The 26,785-nt window shown below is 42.8% G+C and overlaps 1 protein-coding gene across 1 annotated transcript in view; it reads left to right on the top strand.

The window, feature by feature from the left end:
* The window catches only part of LOC126464541 (extracellular matrix organizing protein FRAS1-like), a 471,206-nt gene that overhangs the window by 427,557 nt on the left and 16,864 nt on the right, over positions 1-26,785 (top strand). Inside the window, exon 19 of the mRNA XM_050096241.1 lies at positions 4,960-5,127. Within this exon, the coding sequence (XP_049952198.1) occupies positions 4,960-5,127 (168 nt within the window). The remainder of the gene's footprint in view (positions 1-4,959; positions 5,128-26,785) is intronic.

Below are 26,785 nucleotides of genomic sequence, written 5' to 3'. Positions count from 1 at the left end.
ACAGGGGAGAGACATTCAACACAGTGAGGTGAGAGACAGCAAGAGTTCTACAAACAGAGAAAAGGAAATATCTAACTAGAGTCTTGGAATCTATAGAAGTGGAAAGCAGAAATAGAGGATCAAAGACGCAGTTTCAGTATGCAAAGAACAGGAAGACAGGTTATCCAAGTGAAAACATATTCATAAAACATAAAAATCAAAATACACTAACAGCTGGAAGATATTCTGCAATCTGGGAAGAGTATTTCTCAGAAATGTTAAATTGCACTGACCCTCACATAGCCTTCAACTGTGCAATGATTGAGAGTAACAACAGTAATAATGACAAATACAGCATTACAGAACAGGAAGTGGTACACACCATTCAAAAGCTGAAAAACAACAAGACTGCAGGCAAGGACCAGATATCAGCAGAGATGTTAAAAGAGGTGAAAACAAACTACACAAAGAAATTTATAACCTTATCACAATGATCTCAAAAACTAAAACATTACTGAAGACTGGAAAACTGCAATAATTTGCCCCATACACAATAAAGGAAACAAAATGAGATGTGTAAATTACACAGGAATCAGTCTGCTGAACATAACATACAAAGCTCTGTCAATGATCATTCTTAACAAAATTAAGCCTTACACAGAAAACATTATTCAAGAATACCCGGCTGGATCTCAACCAAACCATTCCACAACTAACAAACTGTTTATTCTGTGGTAGAATTTTGAGAAATACTGGGAATTTAATGAAAACATACAATTTCCAGCAGGTCTATGATAGCATCCACAGAAGTAGCCTCTACAACATACTAAGAGAATTTAGGATATCAGTAAAATCATTAGGATAATACAACTGTGCATGGATGGCTCACAGGCAGAAGTGAAGTTCAGAGGATCCATATTCCCCAACTTCCCAATGAAAACAGGCTTACAACAAGGAGATACTGTTTTATGTGTTCTCTTCAATCTGGCAGTGAAGAAAATGGTTTTAAAGAGTAATTTACAGCTCTACAATGGTCTCTGATTTGAACACAGTGAAGTAAAACTCCTGGCATGCATAGATGATGTAGTCTTATTCAATGAAACAGAATAAGAGCTAAAAGACATGTACAGATCTCTCAGGCACAGAGCCAGTAAAATGAGATTTTGATAACCTAAGAGAAAACAGAATATATGGAAATAGGTTGAGTCATAAACCAAAATCTACACTTTTAAATTGACCACCATTCTATATTCAGAAAATTTCATGAATTTAAATACCTTGGATTGCACTTCCGCAGTAAAAATGTCATAACACTGGATATAAATGAGAGAATAGCCTCAGGCTCAAGATGTCTGTATGCTCTAAACAGCCCATTCAAATGTAAAGCTTTGTTAATCCCCACAAAGATGGAGATATATACCACCACCATATGCCCAGTAGTACTGTATGGTCAGGAAAGCTGTACATTTACCAAGAAAGAAAGAGAAAAACTGAATGCTTTTGGAAGAAATGTGATGAGAACAATCTGGAGACCTGTGATGGAGAATGATATCTGGAAAGTTTGAAAGAACACATAATTTTTTCAGTTAATGAAGCAACCCACTGTCACACAGAAATTAAAAAGTAGGAGACTACGATGGGCTGGGCATGCAGCTAGAATGGAAGCAACAGAATTCCCAAGAAGGCATTTGAGGGCACTCTCAAAACAACAAGACCATTGGGATGACTTCACACACAGTGGAAAGATGACACAGAGAAGGATGGTGCAGCATTAGGAATCCCAACAGGATGGAAAGAGACAGTGAGAGACAGAATAAGATGTAAGCAGATCACTGATGCAGTGCATGTTCTACAGGGCCTGTGATCACTGAAAAGAAGAGGAAGAATCATGATGTGGGGAACCATCAAGTACGACTGCAGGTCATGGCTGGTAGTGACTGAGGAAGTTCTAGTGGCACAATGGTACGTCACAGACTACCTGTGTCCTCTTGTATTACCTTTCATGTGATATTATTAAGGTGCCATTTCTCAACAGGACAGTGCTTGCCCACATGATACATATGAAATGTCTACATGGTGTTGTAATCCTGCAGTCAACAAGATCGCCCAATATGTCCCTGACAGAATACTTGTGGGCCCAGCACAAACATCAGCTCCATCCCACTGTCAGTATACGGGATATCAAAGACCAGGTACAATAAATGTGGGCCTGCTTGCCTCAGAAGAGAATATGACAGCTTTATGACCCTCTTCACAAATGAATCATTGAATTCTCTCAGGCCAGAGGAGATGCAACATGATGTGAAGAAGTTATGAGGTCATGCAGTTGCCACAACTTGTTCAAGTACCTGCCAATCACAAACTAAATTGTTTTGAGAAAAACACTTAGCATTTAGAAGGCTACCTATCACATAGATAAAATACCATAAAAGTCTTGAATGAAGCAGTCTGGCCCTTTCTCACTTCTTCTTCTTCTTCTTCTCCTTTTTATTCTTCTTTCCCAGTTGGCTGACAATGTTGCCTCTCTTCAGAATGACCTCTCCTTGTCTTCTCGCATTGTATCGTACACAGCTCATTACAAGTACACTGATTTTTCCACGACAACATGTCAATGTGTTTTTTGTGTTTGAATTTTGCTGTAGTTCATACACACATGTGGAAATGAATTGAAGACATCTATCTATAAATATGCAGCACCCCCCTTCAGTCCTTCAGAATTTATGACAGCAGTGTTATACATGGACTTTGTGAGACACTGGACACACTGGGAAGCCCTCCTGATCCATGACAGTTTAACTACCACCCAAACTCATGAAGACTGGTCAGCAGTAAATCCAAGACATAGACATCTCATTCAGATGTGCCATATGTGCTCAATGGATTCAAAGTTAGGTGACCTGAGTGGCCAAACATGCATTCTACTGTCTGTGCAGTGTTGCTCAAATGATTCTGTACAGTTAAAGAGCAATGAGGAAGTTCACTGTCACACTGAAGATAAAGGTCACCTGCTGGGTGCTATAGGCAAACAGATGCACATGAACACATAGTATGTTGCTGTACTCTTCACCAGAGAGACAGTGGCTGATGTACCAGGTGCCCCATTTTATTTCAGTGATCATCCCCCACATGAGAATACCTAAAGGATGTCCTGCTGGCAAGCAGAATGTGCCACCTCATGTGGTTTTTGAGAGACTTGAACCATCACTTGGTTTGTAGTAAGTGACTTGTCAGCCTAAGATACATTTTTCTGTAGTTCATGCTTCCAGTGATCCCACTCCCCTGCTCATACTATTTTCTGTGCCCTGTGACATGTAGTGAGCAAAGATGTGTGTGTGTGGAGCAGTGGCTTCTGTATGTTGCAGAGAGGTGGTGGTTCTTTATGGTACAATTGCTACACAGCATTGAACTGGCAAGTGAAGTACTGTCATCTACCTACTGTTATCATTCAGTGTAATTAACAGTGATCCATGTCATCAACATGTCATTGTCCATGACAGTTCACCCCAGTGGCATTGATTTTCCTCTAACTGAAGAACTCATAGTACACCCATGAAATGGTGGCATGTGTAAAGTGTTGTGCCCTACGCATCAGGCAACAACTATCTGGCCTCAGGCAAATGTGATGATAACATTGGTCTCACCTATCTTGTGCTTGACTGCCATACTGGTGACCAGTAAAAGAAGACAGAAATGGTTTCTCCCCTTCACAACCGTTTTATCTAGATCAGTTGCTCACAAGTTAAGTGGACTCTCCCTTCTCAGTTTCATAATGTGTCTATTTTTTTTACCCTATAATACATTTTTTTAGGATTCCCTACCTTGGTGAGAATGGACCCTTACAGGATCACTATGTTGTCAGTCTGTCTGTCTATCTGTACACTGGTAAGAATCCTTTTTTTCGCAAATGGGTAGATATATCGGATTCAGATTTACATCACATACTAATGTCTCTGGTCGCTTGGTGGTGCAAAGCATTTAATATTCTAAGTCATTGCATTCTAAAGATATGCTGATTTATGTCACATATTTTGATATTTGCAAATTCCCTCATCAAAATTTCTAAAGTATTTCCCATTGAGCTAGAACAATTAAATTTGACAAGAAGTTACACCAAATGAAAAAATATTTTTTTTTGTCATTTTTTATTTGTCTGTTCGAAACATATTTCTCAGAAACAGGTAAACTTATCAAGTTGACAATCATTTCACATATTAAAATTTACAATCCATTGACAGTGTAAAACATTTAAGTTTTTAAGTCAGTGCAATCAAAAGATACAGCCATTTATGTTACGTATTTTGATATCCATAAACTTACTCACTAAAACCTATTGAGTACGTCCATTGACCTAGAACCATGAAATCATCAAGAAGCAAGGTTTTACAGTACAAGTAAAGGAAAAATTATATCACACAAAAAATCTCTTTTTGCCTTTGGGATTTACATTGCGTTCATCATCTGTCAGAAGCATAATAGAAAGTATTACTTCATGCCAACATAAAATGTAAATTGTAGTCACATTTTAGTAAGTAATAAAAATATTTTCTTAAATCTTCTCTTTCTCTATATATAAACATAAGTCCCTTTCTTGCTTCTGTTTGTATGTCTGGGCTAGTATCAAGAACTACTGTACAGATCTTCATATTGTCTTGGAATTCCTGGGACTGGTATCTTGTCAGTATCAATATCATTAACAGGCAAAATCATTGAGATCCTCAGTTCTGAGGATTGATAATCTGTCCATATACATAATTAAGTTTCTGCAGAACCCCTCAATGCAAGAGGCCTACTCATACTTGACCAATTTTTTTTATTTTGTCTTCTAACTAAACATTTAACATTACAACACATACATAATAGAAATTAAATGGAAAAATTCTGAATCAAGGGTGAAATTATTATGTTCTTGGCACTAAACATGTTCTTGGCATCAAACAGCTAATGATATTTACTTTATGCACATGTTCTTTAATTCTACAGGCATTGTACAGTATTGGTCCAAGAAGTGCCACACGATATACAAGAAGTGTAGACAATGGACTGCCAGAGAATGCCTCAACTGTAAAACCATTTTTGCTTGAACCATCCATCAACGTACCTCACGCAAAAGAAGTGTTGGCTCCAGGAACATTTATTGCAGCTGCTGGGGTATGTCTAGAACAAACTAATTTTTGGTAGGAACAATATGTAATATTTATAATTGATTTTGGAGTGTACAGAGTGTGAAATTTAATACATAGGGCTGTCACATCTCATGGCAACAATGGCTCTAACCCAGGTGTGCATTGAGTCAAACTAACAACAATGTAGGAAAACACAGATTGCTGCTTACCATAAAGAACACACATCAAGTTGCAGACAGGCACAATTAAAAGACACTTACATAAAGCTTTCATCCACAGCCCTCATCAGTAACAGAGGGACACACACTATTCACTCACACAACAAAGCACACTTCATGCACACAAGACTTCCAACTCCAGCATCTCAGGCTGGAATGCAAATATCACATTCGATGCAAGCAGCAATCTGGAGGGGGTGGGGAAGGGGTAAGGATAGTAGTGTACGTGTGGAGAGATAGACGAATGCTGTCTGATGGAGTGTACCGGGACTAGACTGCCATGTCTGATTGCTACTTGCATCCCACATGATAGTTGCATCGCAGCCCGAGATGCTGGAGTTGGAAGTCGTGTGTGTGTGTGTGTGTGTGTGTGTGTGTGTGTGTGAGGTGTGCTCACTTATGTGTGGCTTTATGTAAGTGTCTTACAATTGTGCCTGTCTGCAACTTTACATGTCTTCCTTATGGTAAGTAGCAATCTGTATTCTCCTACATTGTTGATATTCCTATCTGGATTTGAGCCAAACTAAGTCAGCTGTGGACATGTCATATAACACAGCTTCAACTCTATGCCAGTGTTCATCAATCTAAGTGGAATGTGAATGGTGGCATACCTGTCTCCTGGCAACCTACGATCAAATGTATTAAAAGAGTGGTAGATCTGGCAAGTGAGTTGGCCAGGGCAGCAGTCAGACAGCCTCTGTGTAGAGGTAGGCCTGGGCAATATGGGCAACACAGGGTCTTCCATTATCTTCTGGAACAATAATGTCATGAAAACCTCAAAGACTTCCTATAGCCAGTAGCATTAGCATTCAGAAATTTAATGGCTGCTGCCCAAATTTGTGAGTTACATCTGCAAAGAAGATTTGTCTAATCTGTGTGTGAGAAAGCCTTGAGTATGGTAAATCTATCATGTGATTACAAAGGGGGCCCAAAAAAAACTAATTTTTTGGTGGGCACAGCTTTCGTAGTACCATGTTTTGCCACTATGAGCACATAGAGCAAACACTCCAGAATCAGTAAGCTGATTGATACTGCTGAAGGTCAGGCCTAGTTTCGACAGAAGTTACAGTCACAACTGTTTTGTGTGATTGCCATTTTTGCAATGGCAGATTTTTGTGAACAGTATATGCTGGTGAAATTCTGCTTTTTGCTCAGAAAAAATGGAACAGAAACTCTTGAAATGTTAAAGAGAGTGTATGAGGACAATGCTATGGGGAAAACTCAAGTCTTTGAATGGTTTTTCCATTTCAGAAATTGTGAAATGTCAGTTGGTGATGAACTTCATTTTGGTCAACCTTCACTGGCCCAAACACCTGAAAATCTTGAAAAAAATCATGGGATTGTCAATGAAGGTTGATGATAGAGTGACTTTCAATTCAGTGCAGTGAGTGCATTGTGGCAGATTTGGGAATGGAAAGGGTGGGTGCCAAATTTTTGCTGACTGCTGAAGAAAAAAAAGACACATGGAGGCATGCTGTGCTTGGAAAGAAGAGTCACAAAATGATCCAAATTTTTTTTCAGAAGTATCACTGGGGATGAAACTTGATGCTATGCTTATGAACCTGAATCACAGCAACAATCAAAGCCAATGAAAGACTTCAAATTCATCTCACACCAAGAAAGCTTGTCAGGTGAAATCAGACATTAAAACAATGATGACTGGTTTTTTTATATGAGAAGAGGTCATCAATTCAGAGTTTGTTCCACAGGGTTGGTCAGTTAACCAGGCTTTCTGCTTGGAAGTTTTGAAAATACTGAGCAACAGTGTGTAGCATAAGCAGCTTGATTTGTGGCAGTCAGGTGACTGGTTCTTCCATTGTGACACAGCCCCTTCTCACAAAGCCAAGTCTGCACAACAACCCTTGACCACAAATAGTATGACTCTTGTTCTTCAGCCCCCATACTCACCCAACTTTGCCCCTTGCAACTTCTTTTTTTCTGACGAGGACAGGAGACATGAAAGGAAATCATTTTGTTGAGGTTGCTGAGGTGAAGAAAAAATGATGGAGGCACTGTCAAGCATCATAAAACATGAATTTAAACAATGTTTAGAAAAATAGAACAAAAGATTAGACAAGTGTATTAGTGCAAGCGGAGAGTACATTGAATGTGAATAAATATGTTTAAAAAAAAAAAAAGTTTGGTTTCTTTTGAGGTATCCCCCCCCCCCCCTCCCCCCATTGCGTTGTGTAGATGTGGTCTATTTCTTAGTCTAATTTGTTTAGATTTTCTGTAGGATAAATTATACACCTGTAGATGTAGAGGCTGGGGACTGTCAGAATGTTAATGATCTGAACAGACTTCTTTCTGCAAGTCTTTCTGAGGGGGGGGGGGGGGGGGGGGGCAGGGGGCGCAGACGTAGAACACACTAATGGCTTTCTAGTATAGTAGCAGATTCTTATTGACAATTCATCTTAATTTATATAAAAAAAAATATACTCTTGCTAATTTATTGCTTAAGTAATTTCTGTGTCCATCACACAACAGTCTTTTATAAACCTCAAGCCCACGTAACTTCACATTCTTATTCTCAGACTTCGTTGTTCTGAGACTTAAATATAGTTGTCTTGTTTTTATTTTGTTAATGGGCAGCTGGTTGGCTAGCACCAGTGTTTAGTCATCTTGGTTATTTCTCTGTTGTAATTTTGAACACTTTTTAAGCTTTTATCTGTTGTTATCAGTGTGAGGTCACTGGCATACAGCACATTCTCACATGGTATATAACTTGAGAAATCATTTATATAAAAATTGAAGAGAAGGGATCCAAGAACCAACCCCTGTGGTATTTCTTTTTTTATATTCAGCAAGTGTGATGTCCAATTATTTGCATATACTTGCATAGCATGCCAGTCAGATAGGTTCTAAATACACCTGACAATTTATTTCTAATTCCATAGTGAGCTAATTTTATTAAGGTAGGATTGTGTGACACTCAGTAGATAGCTTAGCTCAAGAATATAAGTATACCACATGTATAATATTTAACAGATTTCCTGCTGCTTTTACTTTTGACAGATCTAATCTAAAGCCAAACTGGTTTGCAATCAGTAACCTGTTATTTTCAAAATATGCATGTATTTGTCTGTGTATACAGCATTCTATTATTTTTGATACAATTGGAACAATTGACATTGGTCTATAGTTACCAGGGAGGTGTCTTTCTCCTTTCTTAAATATCAAAAGAGTAACACTGATTTTAAGAGCTTCTGTGAAAATATCATCTGCCACATATGTCTTGGCTAGATAAAGCAATGGAATTTTAATTTTATTTGCTATGCTCTTTATGACAAAGTTAGTCATTCCATAACATTCCTCTGTTTTAGAATTTCCAAGCTTGTTAATTGCTTTACTAATATTGTGGGGAGTAATTTTAGACCATGAAAATGTACTTAAATGTTTTTCTTGGGGTAGAAGTGACTCAAAAACTGAGCTGTTGTTGCAGCTTGAATGATGATAGTCTGTACAGTTTTTAAAATATACATTTATTACATTAGAGTGTATAGCAGAGTTTCCCAAACTGTGTTCCATGAGTCCTCCATGGTATACAGTCACTGTAAAGACAATTCTAAAGAAACAGAGACTAAAGTATAACAGATGTAAAATAAAGCATAGGACTATAGATAGATGCTGAATGAAATGCGTTTGACAGTCAAGAGGGCAAGGCATGAAGTCTTCAATGATTACCATAGCAGAATATTGTCAAATGATCTTTCATAAAATCCAAAGAAATTCTGGTCATATGTAAAGGCTGTTAGCAACACCAAAGTTAGTGTCGAGTCCCTAGCGAATGAGACGGAAGCTGAAACTGAGTAGCAAAACAAAAGCTGAAATGTTTAACTCTTTTTTTCCAAATGTTTCTTTACAAAGGAAAACACAAGAGAATCATCCTAATTCAATCCTCATACCACTGAAAAGATAAGTGCAATCAGTATTACCATCAGTAGTACTGAGAAAAGCTGAAGTCATTAAAATTGAACAGGGCTCCAGAGCCCAATGGAATCCCTATTAAATTCTATACTGAATGTGCAACTGAGAGGTACTCTTCTAAATATAAAATATTGTAGATCCCTCAAACAGAAAATTGTGCCCAGTAGTTGGAAAAAGCACAGGACACATCCATCTACAAGAAGGGTAGTAGAAGTGATCAACAAAAGTATCATCCAATGGAAAATCCAGGATGGAATGTAACAATATGAGAGAGGGTAAGTTGCTACTCACCATATAGCGGAGATGCTAAGCCATGATAGGCACAATAAAAAGATTCAAACAATCATAGCTTTCAGCCATTAAGGCCTTTGTTAGCAGTAGACACACATACACACACGCACACACACACTCACGCAAGCGCAACTAGGACACACATCTGCAGTCTCAGAGAGCTGAAACTACACTGCGAGCAGCAGCACCAGTGCATGATGGGAGTGGCAACTGGGTGGCGGTGAGGAGTAGGCTGGGGCAGGGAGGGGGAGGGATAGTATGGTGGGAGTGGCGAACATTGAAGTGTTGCAGTTTAGATGGAGGGTAGGAGAGAAGGTGCGGAGGGGGAAGGGGGTAAGTAGTGAAAAGGAGAGAAATAAAAATAATAATAATAAAAATAAAAATAAAGGAAATTAAATGACTGGGTGTGGCAGTGAAATGGTAGCCATGTAATGCTGGAGTGGGAACAGGGAGGGGGCTAGATGGGTGAAGACAGTGACTAACGAATGTTGAGGCTGGGAGGGTTACGGGAACCTAGGATGTATTGCATGGAAAGTTCCCACCTGCACAATTCAGAAAAGCTGGTGTTGGTGGGAAGGATCCATATGGCTCAGGCTGTGAAGCAATCATTGAGATGAGGGGTATCATGTTTGGCAGCGTGTTCAGCTACAAGGTGGTCCACTTGTTTTTTGGCCACAGTTTGTCGGTGGCCGTTCATGAGGACAGACAGCTTGTTGGTTGTCATGCCCACATAGAACGCAGCACAGTGGTTGCAGCTTAGCTTGTAGATAATATGAATGGTTTCACAGGTAGCCCTGCCTTTGATGTGATAGGTAATGTTAGTGACCGGACTGGAGTAGGTGGTGGTAGGAGGATGTATGGGACAGGTCTTGCATCTAGGTCTATTACACAGGTATGAGCCATGAGATAAGGGACTGGGAGCAGGGGTTGTGTAAGGATGGACGAGTGTATTGTGTAGGTTCGATGGACGGCGGAATAGCACGGTAGGAGGGGTGGGAAGGATAGTCGGTAGGACACTTCTTATTTCAGGGCACAACGAGAGGTAATCGATACCCTGGCGGAGAAAGTAATTCAGTTGCTCCAGCCCCGGATGGTACTGAGTTATGAGGGGAATGCTCCTCTGTGGCTGGACTGTGGGACTTTGGGAGGTGCTGGAGACTAGAAAGATAAGGCATGGGAGATTTGTTTTTGTACAAGGATGGGATGACAATTACGGTCAGTGAAGGCTTCCGTAAGACCCTCGGTATATTTAGAGAGAGACTGCTCGTCACTGCAGGTGTGACGACCACAGGTGGCTACGCTGTACAGAAGGGACTTCTTGGTATGAAATGGGTGGCAGCTGTCGAAGTGGAGGTATTGCTGGTGGTTAATAGGTTTGATATGGACGGAGGTACTGATATAGCCATCTCTGAGGCGGAGGTCAACATCTAGGAAGGTGGCTTGTTGGGTTGAGTAGGACCAGGTGAAGCAAATGGGGGAGAAGTTGTTGAGGTTCTGGAGGAATGTGAATAAGATGTCATCACCTTCAATCCAGATAGCAAAGATGTCATCAATGAATCTGAACCAGCTGAGTGGTTTAGGATTCTGGGTTTTTAGGAAGGATTCCTCTAGATGGCCCATGAATAGGTTAGCATAGGATGGTGCCATGCAGGTACCCATAGCTGTACCGCGGATTTGTTTGTAGGTAATGCCTTCCAAGGAGAAGTAATTGTGGGTGAGGATATAGTTGGTCATGGAGACTAGGAAGGAGGTTGTTGGTTTGGAATCCATAAGGCATATGGAAAGGTAGTGTTCAATAGCAGTAAGGCAAAGGGCATTAGGAATGTTAGTGTACAGGAAGGTGGCATCAATAGTGATGAGCAGGGCACCGTGTGGTAAAGGGAGAGGAACTGTGGAGAGTCGGTCGAGGAAATGGTTGGTATCTTTTATATAGGAGGATAGGTTCCGGGTAATAGGTTGGAGGTGTTGGTCTACGAGAGCAGAGATTCTCTCAGTGGGGGCACAGTAACTGGCCACAATGGGGTGTCCTGGGTGGTTGGGTTTATGGACTTTAGAAAGCATGTAGAAGGTAGGAGTGCGGGGAGTGGTAGGGGCAAGTAGAGAGATGGACTCTGGAGAGAGGTTCTGAGATGGGCCTAACGATTTGAGTAGTGACTGGAGATCCTGCTGGATTGCTGGAATGGGATCACTGTGGCATGGTTTATAGGTGGAAGTATCTGACAGCTGACGGAGTCCTTCTGCCATGTAATCCTTGTGGTTCAAAACTACGGTGGTGGAGCCTTTGTCTGCATGTAGAATTATAAGATCGGGATCAGTATTTAGATGGTGGACTGTGGTTCTTTCTGCAGATGTGAGGTTAGTATGCATGTCGAAGGATTTGGGAAATGATGGTGAGGCAAGGTTCAAGGATAAGAAATTCTGGAAAGTTAACAGGGGATGGTTTGGAGGCAGTGGGGATGATCACAGTTGGATGGAGGAGTGAACTGAGTTAGGCAAGGTTCAATGTTGGTCTTTGGTTGAGTCTGATTGGTAGGATTGTGGTGAAAAAGTGTTTCCACTGTAGGGACCGGGAAAAGGAGAGAAGGTCTTTAACTAGTCCTGCATGGTTGAATTTGGGAGTGGGGCAAAAGGTGAGGCCTTTGAAAAGGACTGATATTTCTGTGGGACTAAGGCTTCTGGAGGAAAGATTCGTGACTGTGTTGTGGGTCTGTTTAGGATTTGAGCTCTGTGTCGTGGTGGGAGGGAGTTTCGGAGGGTGGGGTAAGTGTAGTAGGTCTGCGAGACAAGGTTTGTCAGCTATGAGGGGGCGTGGGGGAGGTTTGGAGGTTGTTGTAGAAGTGGTGGACAGTGGCAGGAGTAGGAAGTGAGCAGGATGGAGAGCTTTTTGAGGTGGCGTTATGCATGTTGCTTAAATTCCTGAAGGGCAAGAGTTTCAATGTGTGTTATGGGTTCCAGGAATCTGGGATTATATAGCAGGAGAATTTTGCTGATGGAGAGAAGGTACTGCAAGGAGGATTGGGCTTGGTTGATATGGTTTTGCAGGACTATGTTGGTGAGGGCTAAGGATTGGTGGAATCTGAACAGGTAGAGGTCATTGTGGAAGGAGGGGTGGCAACCAGAGATGGGTAATTTGATGGTAAGGCCACTAGGGGGGATTTCATGAGCTAAGCAACAAGGCAGGAACAGTATGTGGGACTGGGATCTGGCTAGGGATAAGGAAACTTTTCCGTATTGATGCAGATGGAAGGAGCAAGGTGGTGCAAAAATGCGAAAAAATACGTAAGAAAGAAGAATTATGTCTGAAAAATTACACAAAAAAACACCCAAATACGTGTACGAAATAGATGCACAGAGGGAAAAAAAAGAGATGAAATCTGAGGAAGATGACGATAGTGGAACCTACACAATATACTCGTCCATCCTTACACAACCCCTGCTCCCAATCTCTTACCTCATGGCTCATACCTGTCTAATAGACCTAGATGCAAGACTTGTCCCATACATCCTCCTACCGCCACCTACTCCAGTCCGGTCACTAACATTACCTATCACATCAAAGGCAGGGCTACCGGTGAAAGCAGTCATGTGATTTGCAAGCTAAGCTGCAACCACTGTGTGCTTTCTATGTAGGCGTGACAACCAACAAGCTGTCTGTCCTCATGAACGGCCACCGACAAACTGTGGCCAAAAAACAAGTGGACCACCTTGTAGCTGAACACGCTGCCAAACATGATACCCCTCATCTCAATGACTGCTTGACAGCCTGTGCCATATGGATCCTTCCCACCAACACCAGCTTTTCTGAATTGCACAGGTGGGAACTTTTCATACAATACATCCTAGGTTCCCGTAACCCTCCTGGCCTCAACCTTCGCTAGTCACTGTCCTCAGCCATCCAGTCCCCTCCCTGTTCCTATTCCAGCACTACACAGTCATCATTTCACCACCATACCCAGTCTTTTAATTTCCTTTATTATTATTATTATTAGTATTAGTATTTTTATTTCTCTCCTTTTCGCTACTCACCCCCTCCCCCCTCCGCACCTTCTCTCCTACCCTCCCTTTAAACCGCAACATTTCACTGTCCACCATTCCCACCATACTATCCCTCCCCTCCCTGCACCAGCCTCCTCCTTACCCCCACCCAGCTGCCATTCCCATCATGCACTGGTGCTGCTGCTCGCAGTGTAGTTTCAGCTCTCTGAGACTGCAGATGTGTGTCCTAGTTGCGCTTGCGTGAGTGTGTGTGTGCCTGTGTGTATGTGTGTCTACTGCTGACAAAGGCCTTAATGGCCAAAAGCTATGATTGTGTGAATCTTTTTACTGTGACTATTGTGGCTCAGCATCTCCGCTATATGGTGAAGTAGCAACTTTCCTTCTCTCGTATTGAAACTATCATCCAATATCTTTGAAATTGATTTGTTGTAAAATCTTAGAATGTATTCTGAGCTCAAACATAATGACACATCTTGAATATAATGACCTTCTCCGTGCCAACCAGCATTGATTCTGAAAACATTGATCATGTGAAACTCAACTCATACTTCTCTCATGACATACTGGAAGCTTTTGATCAAAGCAGTCAGGTAGATGCAGTATTTCTTGATGTCCAAAAAACATTTGACTCGGTACCACAGTTACATTTATTGTCAAAAGTATGCTCATATGGAGTACCAAATGAAATTTGTAACTGGATTGAGGACTTTTTGGTAGGGAGGGCACAACATGTTACCTTGGATGGAGAGTTATCATTAGATGCAGAAGTAACTTTAGGTGTACCCCAGGGAAGTGTGCTGGGGCCCTTGCTGTTCATGAATTATATTAATGATGTTGTAGATAATATTAGTAATAACCTAAGACTTTTTTCAGATGATGTAGCTCTCTATAATGAAGCACTGTCTGAAAGCTGCTGCATAAATATTCAGTCAGACCTTGGATAAGATTTCAGACTGATGCTAAGATTGGCAATTTACTCTAAATGTTCAGAAAAGTAAAATTGAGCACTTCACAAAATGAAAAAAAGTAATATCCTATGACTACAATACCAATAAGTCACAGTTGGAATGAGTCAATTCATATAGATACCTCGGTGCACCACTTTGTAGGGATATGAAATGGAATGCTCACATAGCTCAGCTGTGGCTAAAGTGGGTGGTAGACTTCATTTCATAGGTAGAATACTGGGGAAGTGCAATCAGTCTGCAAAGGAGATTGCTTACAAATCACTTGTGTAACCCATTCTAGAATATTGGTCAAGTGTGTCAGATCTGTATCAAGTTGGGCTAACAGGGGATATTGAACATATACAGAGAAGGCCAGCACAAATGATATCAGGTTTGTTTGAATCTTGGGAAAGTGTTACAGAAATGCTGAAGTAACTTAACTAGCAGCCTCTTGAAGATAGATGTAAACTATCCCAAAAAAGTGTACTAACAGTTTTGAGAACTGGCTTTAAAAGATGATTCTATGAATATACTATTATTCTATGGATATACTACAATCCCATATGTATCACTCACATAGGGATTGGGAGAATAAGATCAGAATATTTACAGCACACTCAAACACATTGAAACAACTATTCTTCCCATGCTCCATGCGTGGATGGAACAGGAAGAAGCCCTAATAACTGGTACAATGACACATGCCCTCAGCCACGCACTTCAGTGGTTTTCAGAGTACAGATGTAGATATAGATGTAGAACGCTGATGTTCCACTGGAAGTAAATAAGTATTCCACAAAAAATATGAATAATATGTTTTTTTCTTAAAATTTTATTATCTACATCTACATCTACGTGGTTACTCTGCAATTCACACTTAAGTGCCTGGCAGAGGGTTCATTGAACCATTTTCATACTACTTCTCTACCATTCCACTCTCGAATGGTGCATGAGAAAAAGTAACACCTACATCTTTCCGTTCGAGCTCTGATTTCTCTTATTTTATTATGATGATCATTTCTCCCTACGTAGGTGGTTGTCAACAAAATATTTTTGCATTTGGAAGAGAAAGCTGGTGTTTGAAATTTTGTAAATAGATTTTGCTGCAAAGAAAACCGCCTTTGTTTCAGTGACTGCCACCCCAACTCATGTATCATATCAGTGACACTCTCACATCTATTGCGTGATATCTGTCCTTCTTTGCACTTTTTCGATGTCCTCTGTCAATTCTACCTGGTAACGATCCCATACCATGCAGCAATATTCCAGCAGAGGATGAACAAGTGTAATGTAGGCTGTCTCTTATGATTTCTGTGTTGTTTGTTATGATTTAAAATTGAAGTAATCACTGAATACAGCATGTTTTTCTCATTTTATATTTTATTAACCTTCAAAATAAATAGTGTATTCCATCAAATACCACCATTCCATCAGAGGAAAAGTTTGGGATCCCTGGTCAGTGGAAACAGTATTGTCTTTCTTGTGTTGGTTTATGTATGTTCAGTATTATGAAAATAATATTGTTATTACTCCATCCTGGATTTTCCATTCTTTTATTATATATTCTTCATTCAACCAGTAAATCTCTACAGATAGTGAGACGTCATTTGTCATTCATTCACAAGTGTCCCCCCCCCCCTCCCCTCCCCCCACCCACACACACACACACACTATTTGCTCTTGCTTTAGAAGCAGCAGGTTCTGTGTATTCTTGCTTCAAGTCTGTTGTACTTCATATGATCTAAAAATTCTGCCACTGAATAGAAGTTGTGATCAAAGTAGAATGCCCTTAGGGTTTTGTAAAATACTGAAAATGCAGAAATAACTTTTATTTTATGAGACAGGCCATTGTACATTTGTATTGCACCACTTGTAGTGGAGGTTTTAAGGGCTGTTTTTCTTAGTGAGTGGACATGGAATTTGTCTTTTTGCCTGGTGTCACATTCATGCACATTTAAGTTTTATTTATCTCTTTTAAATTCTCTCACATGTCTGCAAATTTCTAGAGTAACAATTTAGGGGAGTGGGAGGACTGAAGATTTCTGAAAGCGGAGCCTGCAGGAATTTGTTTCTTGTGCATGGCGTATTGCATTTAAAGCCCTCTTTTGGGTGAAGAAGCTGACTGAGTTAGTTGTGCTACTCTGGAATATAATCCTATACTGTAGAACACTGCAGAACTGGGCAAAGTATGCAATCAAACAGTGTTGAAGCTTGCTTTACGTGTAAGCAAACTTAGACTGTAGCATACTTTCTTCAGTGTCATATTTGTTTTTGTTATGTGTTTGCCATTCAAAATCATGTTGAAGCAATATGCCTACATTTTTGTTTCCAATGAGAGTGTAATTCCACTGGTGTTTATTGTGATGGAGATGTTGAAGGCTCTCCCTTTTAAACAGAAATTAGGAACAGTTCTTTTGGATGTATTTATTATTAGTTTATTTCCTCCAAACCAGTCATTCAGCTGGTCTGTAGCTTTATTTATATTTGTTTGTAGTTGTGTCACAGTTCTCTCTCTTAGAAGGATGTTAGCATCATTTGCAAACAATGTATTTATTGGTGAGTCAATGTTTAGATCTAGGTCTTTTATGTACAGAAGGAAAAGAATAGGCCTAAGAATGAATCCTTGATGGACTACACTTTATATTATTCCTGTGTCTGAAAAAATATGTTCAAGTGCTATCATTCAGTTTGTATGTTACTACTACTTTCTGATTCTGATTTGTTATGCATGAGAAGAACCATTTTAATGCAGTGCCTCTAATGCCATACTTTTGGAGCATTTCCAACAGGATTCTATAGTCCACAAAGTCAAAAGCTTGGTTTAGATCTAAGAAAATATCAACACCATTTTGTTTTTTGTCCAGTTCATCTAGGACATTTTGTAATAAACTATAGATGGCACTAGTCAAGCATTTATTTTTACAGAAACTCTGTGGGGCATTTTGTTCTTGTCCAGAAATTTCTTTAATATGTTGTATATGATTCATTCAGTGAGTTTGGCAAAAAGTAATAATAAAGTTCCTATCAAAATTATCTCTCCAAGAGTTATTTGTAAGACATTCCTTTGTGATAACATCTGGAATATCATCAATTCCTGAGGGCATTTTTTGAAGGTTTTTGGTATGTGAATGATTTCATTGATAGAGATAGATAGAGTGGAGGCATGAATTTACTTTGTTCTCTTGTCTGTTTGGGCTCTCTTTTAACATTGATTATCAAACACAGTGGATTACGAGTGAAATACTAGAACAGCGAAGGAAGCTTCAGGACGTGAGACGGATGGGCGAAACTGAAAACTATAAAATGTTAAAAAAGAAGTATAGAAAAACAATAAGAGAAGCAAAAGCAAGAGCAATTGACACCACTCTAGCGAACTCAAAAAACAAGGCAAAGGCAGCTTGGAATGCAATCAATGCTGAAAGAAAGGAAAAAGATGGGTCAAACAAAGAAGAAGGTATTAGGTCAATTAAAGTAGACAACACAGTGGTCACAGATGGTATGGAAATAGCAAACATACTGAATAATAACTATATCAGTGTAGTAGAAAACCTAAAATTGGAAAGAAATAGTCAAAAACAGAAGGGTATTAAGGTACCAAAAAGATCATGCAGTACTATGTTCTTAAGACCAGTCACGGAAGATGAATTGCGGAAAACTATACAGAAACTGAAGTCCAAGAAATCAGCTGGTGATGATGAAATATCAAATCATGTAATAAAGCTGGTATGTGAGGAGATAATAACACCACTGCTGAACATAGCAAACTGTTCTTTCAGAGATGCAATTTTTCCAGAAAAACTGAAGATAACGAAGGTAGTGCCAGTGTGCAAGAAAGGGTGTAAGGATGATCCCAACTACTACAGACCAGTTTCACTGATATCAGGTTTCTCAAAAATCCTAGAAATGCTTATGTATACCAGATTAGTTAACTATTTGGACAAACATAACATTGTCATGACCTCACAACATGGTTTCAGAAAGGGTAAATCTACAGAATCAGCAATTGTCAGTCTAACAGAATACATTTTACAGTCCTTAGATGAGAAAAAGGTTGTCTCTGCAATGTTTCTGGATCTTTCAAAGGCATTTGACACCATTGACCATGAAATGCTGATACAAAAATTAAGCAACTATGGCATTCGGGGGCAACCAGGTGAATGGATAAAATCATACTTGTGCAACCGCAAGCAGTATGTATCATTAGCAAACTCGTACCAATCAGAAACCAAATCCATCAAATATGGAGTGCCGCAGGGTTCGGTAATGGGGCCATTGTTATTTAATGTATTTGTTAATGATATAGGTGTTGAGGAGGAAGAAAAGAAAATATTGTATGCTGATGACATGACAATACTAAATAGTGACCAAAATATGGAACAGCTTGAGAGAAGAGCATACATATCTGCAAATGTCAGAGCTCAATGGCTGTTGGAAAATGAATTGGTTATAAATCTAAAAAAGACTATGTATGCAGTGTTTAAAAACAAGGAAAAGGCTGTAGACATGGATTTAGAGGTTGACGGAACAAGGCTGGAAGAAGTAGAATCTGCTAGATTCTTAGGTATTCTTGTGGATAATGAACTGAAATGGAAAAAACATATTAATAATGTCTGTAAGAAACTGAGCTCTGTCATATTCTTAATGATGCAGCTATCACAGTATTCAGACAAGAACCTTCTGTGTACAGTGTATCATGGACTTTTCGAACCATACTTACAGTATGGAGTGACGGTGTGGGGAAACTCAAACAAACAAGAGACAAAACGAGTGTTCACATTACAAAAAAAAGAAATGAGGACCATTTTAAGAATAAAGACCTCTGAAACATGCAGAAACTGTTTCAAGAATTTAGGTATCTTAACTTTTTCATCGTTGTATATATACAAAACAATAATGTACATCACAAAAGGTAGTGAGGACTGGATTACAAATGCTAGTGTACACACCCACAATACAAGAAAGAAGAATGAAGTACGGAGCATACCCCACCGACTGGCAATGCTAGAAAAAGGACCCCAGTACTCTGGTATCAGACTACTAAGAAGTCTACCCAAAACCCTGCAAGATAGTGTACTTCACAATGAATTTACAAACAAACTTAAAGACTATCTCATTGAAAAAGAGTTTTACAGTGTTGCAGAATACTTATGCCACTAAATTTGTATATATTGTTACTGATTATCAGTTATGTAAAAATGTAAGCTGTGTGTGTGTGTGTGTGTTTGAGGTTTACGGGCACTAAACAGCGGGGTCATCAGCGCCCAAACGCATAAAAACAGGAACACATGCAGTGAAAGGACTAAGACGAACAACGAACAAGGGGAACAGCTAAAAGATACAGACCTGATGCAGTTCCAAATCCTCACATACAGAGGCAAAACAAGAGGAGAAGGAGTGCACTAAAAAAGGAAAGGAAACACAAGGAAGGGAGGACAGAAACCGAAGGGAAACAAGGAGGTAGACGTGACTGGTTGACCTCTTACCTAAAATCTGGGTGAGCCAGTCATCCAGCAGCACATTAAAAACCTCTCCCTAAAAGCCGTGGCAACAAATTGGACAGGACACAAAACCGTAAAACCTTAAACACAGACGTTGCGTCGTCTTTCAAAATAGAGGGCAAATCCGGTGGCAAAGAAACCACCGCCCTCTGGTCAGAGAATAAAAGACAGTCAAGTAAAATGTGGTGGACAGTAATCTGGACGCCACAAGCACTGCAGAGGGGGGGATCCTCCCGCCGGAGTAAAAAACCATGTGTGAAGGGACTGTGCCCGATGCGGAGGCGAGTGAGGAGAACCTCATCCCGCCTGCATGACTGGTAGGACGTACGCCATGGCCGCGTCGTGGCCTTGACCAGACACAGCTTATTTTCACCAACTGCCAGCCACTCCTCTTCCCACTGACGCATAACGCGAAAACGCAGGAGGGAGGTAACAGCATGGAGGGGGATGGCACAGTCAACAACATGTGGGAGGGAACATGCATCTTTGGCAGCCACATCCGCCAGTTCGTTTCCCCTAATACCCACGTGCCCCGGCACCCAGCAGAAGAAAACCTCCTTCCCCTGCCGCTGCAGGTGGAGTAGGGCATCATGGATGTTCTGGACGACCGTATCCGCTGGGTACAAGTGTTGCATGGTCTGAAGGGCACTCAGGGAGTCAGAACAGATGAGGAACTTACGACTGGGAACACATCTCATCCGCTCCAATGCCCGCAAGATCACAAACAATTCGGCATCAAAGATGGTAAACGCTGCAGGAAGCCGTAACTTGACGAGTCGATCAGGGAAAACAACAGCACAACCAACAGTGTCCCCCTGTTTAGAGCCATCCGTAAATACTGGTACATGGTCGGGATGCTGGTTTAAAATATCATAAAATAAGGAGGTAAAAACAAACGCAGGAGTGCAGCTCCTCCGGTACTCCGACACGTCTAAAAGGACGCTGGGCCTCTGGAGCAACCAGGGAGGCAGGCGAGTAAAACCTTGTTGTTGGGGGGCCACACGCTCCACACCAAGGGACTCAAGCAAATGCTTGGCACGAATCCCAAATGGTCTCGTTGCCCTGGGACGACTGGAAAAGAGACGTTCCATAGGCGGTCGGGCATAGGTAGGGTACGCAGGGGATGTAGGACAGGCAAGGAATTGACACACCCGTCGCACCATGAGGAGTTTCCGCCGGATGGCGAGCGGCGGATCCCCTGCCTCAGCACACAGGCTGGGGATGGGACTGGTACGGAAGGCACCAGTGGCCAGCCTGATACCCTCATGGTGTACTGCGTCAAGTATCTTCAGATACGAAGGCCTTGCTGACCCATACACAGTGCAACCATAGTCAAGACGCGATCGGACGAAAGCCCTATAAAACTGCAGCAGACGCGCCCGATCTGCTCCCCAGGACCGATGGCTCAGACACTTCAAAATATTCAGTGCCTTCAGGGCCGTCTTTAAGGTGAGGCAACCACGACAGTTTGGAATCAAAAGTGAGGCCCAGGAACCGCACAGTGTCGCTAAAAGGAAGAATGGTGTCCCTCAGACGCAATTCAGGGGAGGTAAAAAGACGTCGAGAACGATTAAAATGAACACACACACATTTGTCGGCAGAAAAGGTAAAACCCGTCTTCGCAGTCCATGCCTCTAATCGCTGTATCGTAAGCTGCAACTGCCGACTAGCAGTGACAAGACTGGAGGAAGAACAGAAAACAGCAAAATCGTCCACAAACAAGGAGCATTGGGCAGGACTCCGGATAGTGGACGTGATACTGTTAATGGCGACAGCAAAGAGGGTGACACTTAAAACGCTTCCCTGAGGAACACCATTCTCCTGCACATACAAATCAGATAGCACATTACCAACCCTATATCAAAAGAGGCGGTGGGAAAAAAAGGACCGAAGGAAGATGGGGAGACGGCCACGAAAACCCCACCCATGGAGTTGATTGAGGATATGGCGGTGCCAAGTAGTGTCATACGCCTTATGAATGTCAAAGAAGACACCGAGACAATGCTGGTTACGGAGGAAGGCCTGCTGGATGGCCGCCTCAAGCAGGGTCAAGTTGTCTATAGTTGAACGACATCTCCGAAAGCCACACTGCGAGGGGCTAAGGAGCTGCCTGGTTTTGAGCAGCCAAACCAGGCGACGGTTGACCATGCGTTCTAACGTCTTCCCGACACAGCTCGTCAAAGCAATACTTCGGTAACTGCTGGGATGCGTTCGGTCCTTCCCCGATTTGAGGAGGGGGATCAAAATCGCCTCCTTCCACGAGTCAGGGTATGTGCCAGATAACCATATCATATTAAAAAAATTCAGGAGAACTTCCTTGGAAGGCAGTAACAAGTGCTGCAGCATGCTGTACCGGATTTGATCATGGCCAGGCGCAGTATCATGAGCCTCAGACAGCGCCGAATCCAGTTCCCACATTGTGAAGGGGCAGTTGTAGGGTTCAGAATTTGGAGACCGGAAGTCCAAGTGACCCCTCTCGATGGCAGTGCGGTAGCAGCAGAAATCTGGATCACAGTTAATAGTAGCGGTAGATTCCGCAAAATGCATGGCCAGTGTCTGGGCAATGTCTCTCGGCGCCGTGAGGAGACTTCCCTGATGCAGCAATGCCGTGACAGGTAGCTGGCCGAGTTTCCCGGAAATTCTCCTGATGGCTTCCCATACTTTCGTAGAACTAGTGGAGCGGGAGATGGAGTTCAAGAACGATTGCCATGATCGTCGTTTACTCTCTTTAATCACTCGCCGCGCTTTGGCCCTTGCCACCCGAAAGGCCGCAAGATTGTCAGCTGAGGGACGGCACTTGAAGCGGCGCAGAGCTTCACGGCGGGCTCGGATGGCTGAGCGGCACTCAGTGGTCCACCAAGGGACAGGACGCCTCTTGGGACGACCGGATGACCGTGGAATTGACAATTCAGCAGCATGGGAGATCACGGCTGTAACATGGTCTACCCATTCGTGGATGCTGGCACGGTGTTCCAAAACAGCCAGTTGGCTGAAAAGTGTCCAGTCAGCTCTGCAGAGGTGCCACCGGGGCGGCACTGGTAATGCCATAGCCTCACCCAGGAGGCGAATCCAAAGGGGGAAGTGGTCACTAGAATGGAGGTCTGCAGCAACCTCCCACAGAGCAGAATCCGCGAGTGCTGGAGAGCAAAAGGAAAGGTCAATAGCTGATGATGACCCAGAAGCAGTACAGAAATGAGTGGGAGCACCAGAGTTGAGGATGCATAGTTCTTCAGACATCATGAGGCTTTCCAGAATGCGACCCCTGGGGCAAGTAGTTGAAGAGCCCCATAAGACATTATGAGCATTGAAGTCCCCCAGAAGAAGAAATGGGCGGGGGAGTTGGCTAATAAGGTCTGCGAGAGCCTCAGAGTCTATCGCATCCTGAGGTGGTAAGTAAAGTGAACAGACTGCGAGCCTCCAACCCACAAGAAGGTCAACTGCAACTGCTTGCAAGTCTGTAACGAGAGGGAGCTCAGATGAGGGGTGCATGTCACAGACAAAAACCGCAACACCACCCTTTGCCCTTTCCCCGGTCAGATCATCTTTCCGATAGATGGTATAGCCCCGTAAAGAAGGAGCATCAGTGGCCCGAAAATGTGTCTCTTGGAGACATAAGCACAAAGGGCACTCTCGTACAAGGAGCTGTAATTCGGCCACATGCGTCCTGAACCCATTCAGGTTCCACTGTAATATGGGAGCCAGTGATCAGGGGGGCTGAACTCTCACCCTGCCTCTGTGCTTTGGAGGAGAGCCCGTACTGGCCAGAGATTTATTCCTGGGGCGAGAAGATCACCCCCGGTCGACGTCAATGTCCATCAGCTCCGATGACGACCCACGGGAGACGTCAGACAGTATGATGGCCTCGTCATCGGACTGACCCTGACTAGTCTCCGCAGGTGGCAAAACCTTCAGCTTCGGCATCTTTGTCTTGGGGGGCTTAGAAGGCAGAGCCTTGTCAACAGGTGGAGCATTACTCGCCTGGGCACAAGGCCCCATATGGGGAGAGGGAGGAAGTACCCCAATGTCAGCAACCACAGCCTTGTCCGACGTTGCGGGGAGAGCCGCAGGTTGCAAAACAACCGCAGCAGCACAAGTGCACTGGCAAATGCAGGTATTAGTGCTAACACTAGCAACCTCAGTTTGCGTAGCAACAGTGGCCATTTGTACCGGTTTTTTTCAGAACGGATGCGAAAGATGTAGTAAACACAGGAGGTTGCATGGCCTTAAAGAGCTACTTGGCCTCACCATAGGGGATGCGCTTAGATGTTTTAATCTCCTGTATCTCCCGTTCGTCAAGATAGATGGGGCAGACCCGGCTCCAGACAGGGTGACTCCCAGAGCAATTCACGCACTTCACAGGCGATGAACAATCAGCTCCTTCATGGGCAGGCTGACCACATTTACCACAAGTGGTTATCCCATTGCACCCCAACGTAGTATGCCCAAAGCCCTGACATTTAAAGCAGCGCATTGGGTTAGGGAAATATGGCCTTACTGGCAAACGTAAGAACCCCGCTTTAACATGCTCTGGGAGTCATGGGCAACTGAACGTGAGAATAAACGAGTCGGATTTGACTAGGTCCCCATCGACTCGTTTCATAATATGCTGCACGTCAACAATACCTTCATCAGCCCATTCAGATTTTAACTCGTCTGTGGGGATATCCACCAGGTCCCTACATGTCACAACACCCTTACTGTAGTTCAGAGTGGAGTGAAGCTCGGTCTCGATAGCGTACTCACCGAGACAGGTTGCTTTCCGAAGAGAAGCGACTTGACGGGAACTAGATGTCTCAACTAACAGAGTCCCATTGCGCAGTCGCTTCACAGATTTAAGTGTTCCTGCAATTCCCTCAAGACCGTTGTGGATGTAAAAGGGAGAAACCCTCTCAAAGCTACCCTCCTTCCGTTTAATAATCAAAAACACAGTCTGATTATCAGCATGTGCTCTGTTACGACAGTCTGACAAATCTCGATCAACACTAGGCGCTGGAGGACTCGCAGCATGAAGTCGCTTCTTCGATGGGGTGTGTTTTTCTACCAGTGGCCCACCCAAGCCACTGGTAGGGGGAAATGTAGAGGTCGAAGGGTCCATTGCGGTCCCACGAGCAGCTAGGGAACTAAAGGTCCGCTCAGACAGAGCCCCGCATGCCTGAGTAAGCCTGATACAACTGGGGTGCGGCAGGTGCCCCAGAGGTTGCCCGCTTGCGACTGTTCCACCTCAACAGCCATGCATCTCATAGGCGCAGAGCACACCGGAAGATTGAGGGGTTTTTAGAGAGGTCGGCCTTCCTCGCAATCCAGGCGGTCAAGCCAAGATTACCATTCCCCGCAGCACACAACATTCCACCGCCGCACCATACGGTGGTCGCTGAAGCATGACCGGGGGTTACGGTGACAGGAGACTGGCGGCGCCGACCAGTCCCCAGCTCAGGACCCCGGGGTCGCCAAGCCCGTACTCAGCAAATGAATGCTGAGCCCCTGGGGGCAAAATGTAAGCTAAAGGTGTAGAAAAATAATTGATAAAGAATTTTAATACTTTGACATGTCCTATATTACACGTACATTTACTGTACACAATGTAATCTTACAGGATCAAATAAAATTCAATTCAATTCAATTCAATTCAACAACATTAATAAAAGGATAGATTGATACAAAAGACTGTTACACATCTAACTTTCGCCAAAAGCCTTCTTCAGAAAAGAAAACACACAAACATTCATAAAAGCAAGCCCACCTCATGCACATATGACTGCCATCTCCGGCAGCTTGGACTGGAATGCAACTGTTACAGTGATAAGACAGGATGTGGGGACACTAGGTTGCCATAGGTTGAGGTTGGGATAAGTTCAGGAGAGAAGAATATGTTGTAAGGATAACTCCCATCTACGCAGTTTGGGGAAGTTGGTAGTGGAAGTGAGGAACCAGATGGCCTAGGTTGTAAAGCAGCCATTGAAATCAGGTTATGTTCAACAGCAAGTTGTACCACAGGGTGGTATACCATGCTCTTGGCCACAGTTTTGCAGAGGCCACTCATCCTAAATATGACATGGCTGTTTTCGCCAGTGTACCAGTCCTTAATAGGGTGGGACAAGCCAGTGACGGGACAGGAATAGGAAGTGCTGGGTAGGTGGGCTGGGCAAGTCTTGCACCTGGGTCTTCCACAGGGATCAGGTGACAAAGGGATAAATTAGGATGTTGTGGAGATTGGAAGGAGGACAGCTCAACACTTTAGGAGGGTGGGAAGGATCTTGGGTAGGATATCCCTCATTTCACAGCAAGGTTACTTTTCGAGTTTCATAAGGCTTATTATCAAACATCGGAAAATCCAGGATGGAAGTAACAGAATTATGAACATGATAGTTGGTACTCACCATACGGTGAAGACGCTGAGTGGCAGATAAGCAAAACAAAAGGACTGTCACAAAATAAGCTTTTGACCTAAAAGGCCTTTGTCAAAAACAGACAACTGAAACACACACACACACTCACACAAGTGGTTGGGGAAGAGATGGGGGAGGGGTTACATTCCTGTAACCCTTCCGGCCTCAACCTTCATTAGTCATTGTCTGTACCCATCTAGCCCCTTCCCTGTACCCATTCCAGCACTATGCAGCCCTCTGTTCCGCCAACACACGCAGTCTTTTTACTACTCTCCTTTTCCGCTACTCCTCCCCCCCCCCCCCCTCCCCGCTTCTCACGACTCTCCATCTAACCTCCTGACTGGATCTAGCTTGCATATCCTTCTCTCCACCTCATTCCTCCACATTTCCCCAGCAGCACTTTATCGATCCCCAACCTTA

Source organism: Schistocerca serialis, chromosome 1 (assembly GCF_023864345.2).
Source record: "Schistocerca serialis cubense isolate TAMUIC-IGC-003099 chromosome 1, iqSchSeri2.2, whole genome shotgun sequence".
In the NCBI taxonomy this organism is placed as follows: domain Eukaryota; kingdom Metazoa; phylum Arthropoda; class Insecta; order Orthoptera; family Acrididae; genus Schistocerca; species Schistocerca serialis.
The sequence above is the reverse complement of the archived record's forward strand: the minus strand, read 5'-3'. Positions and strand labels throughout refer to the sequence as shown.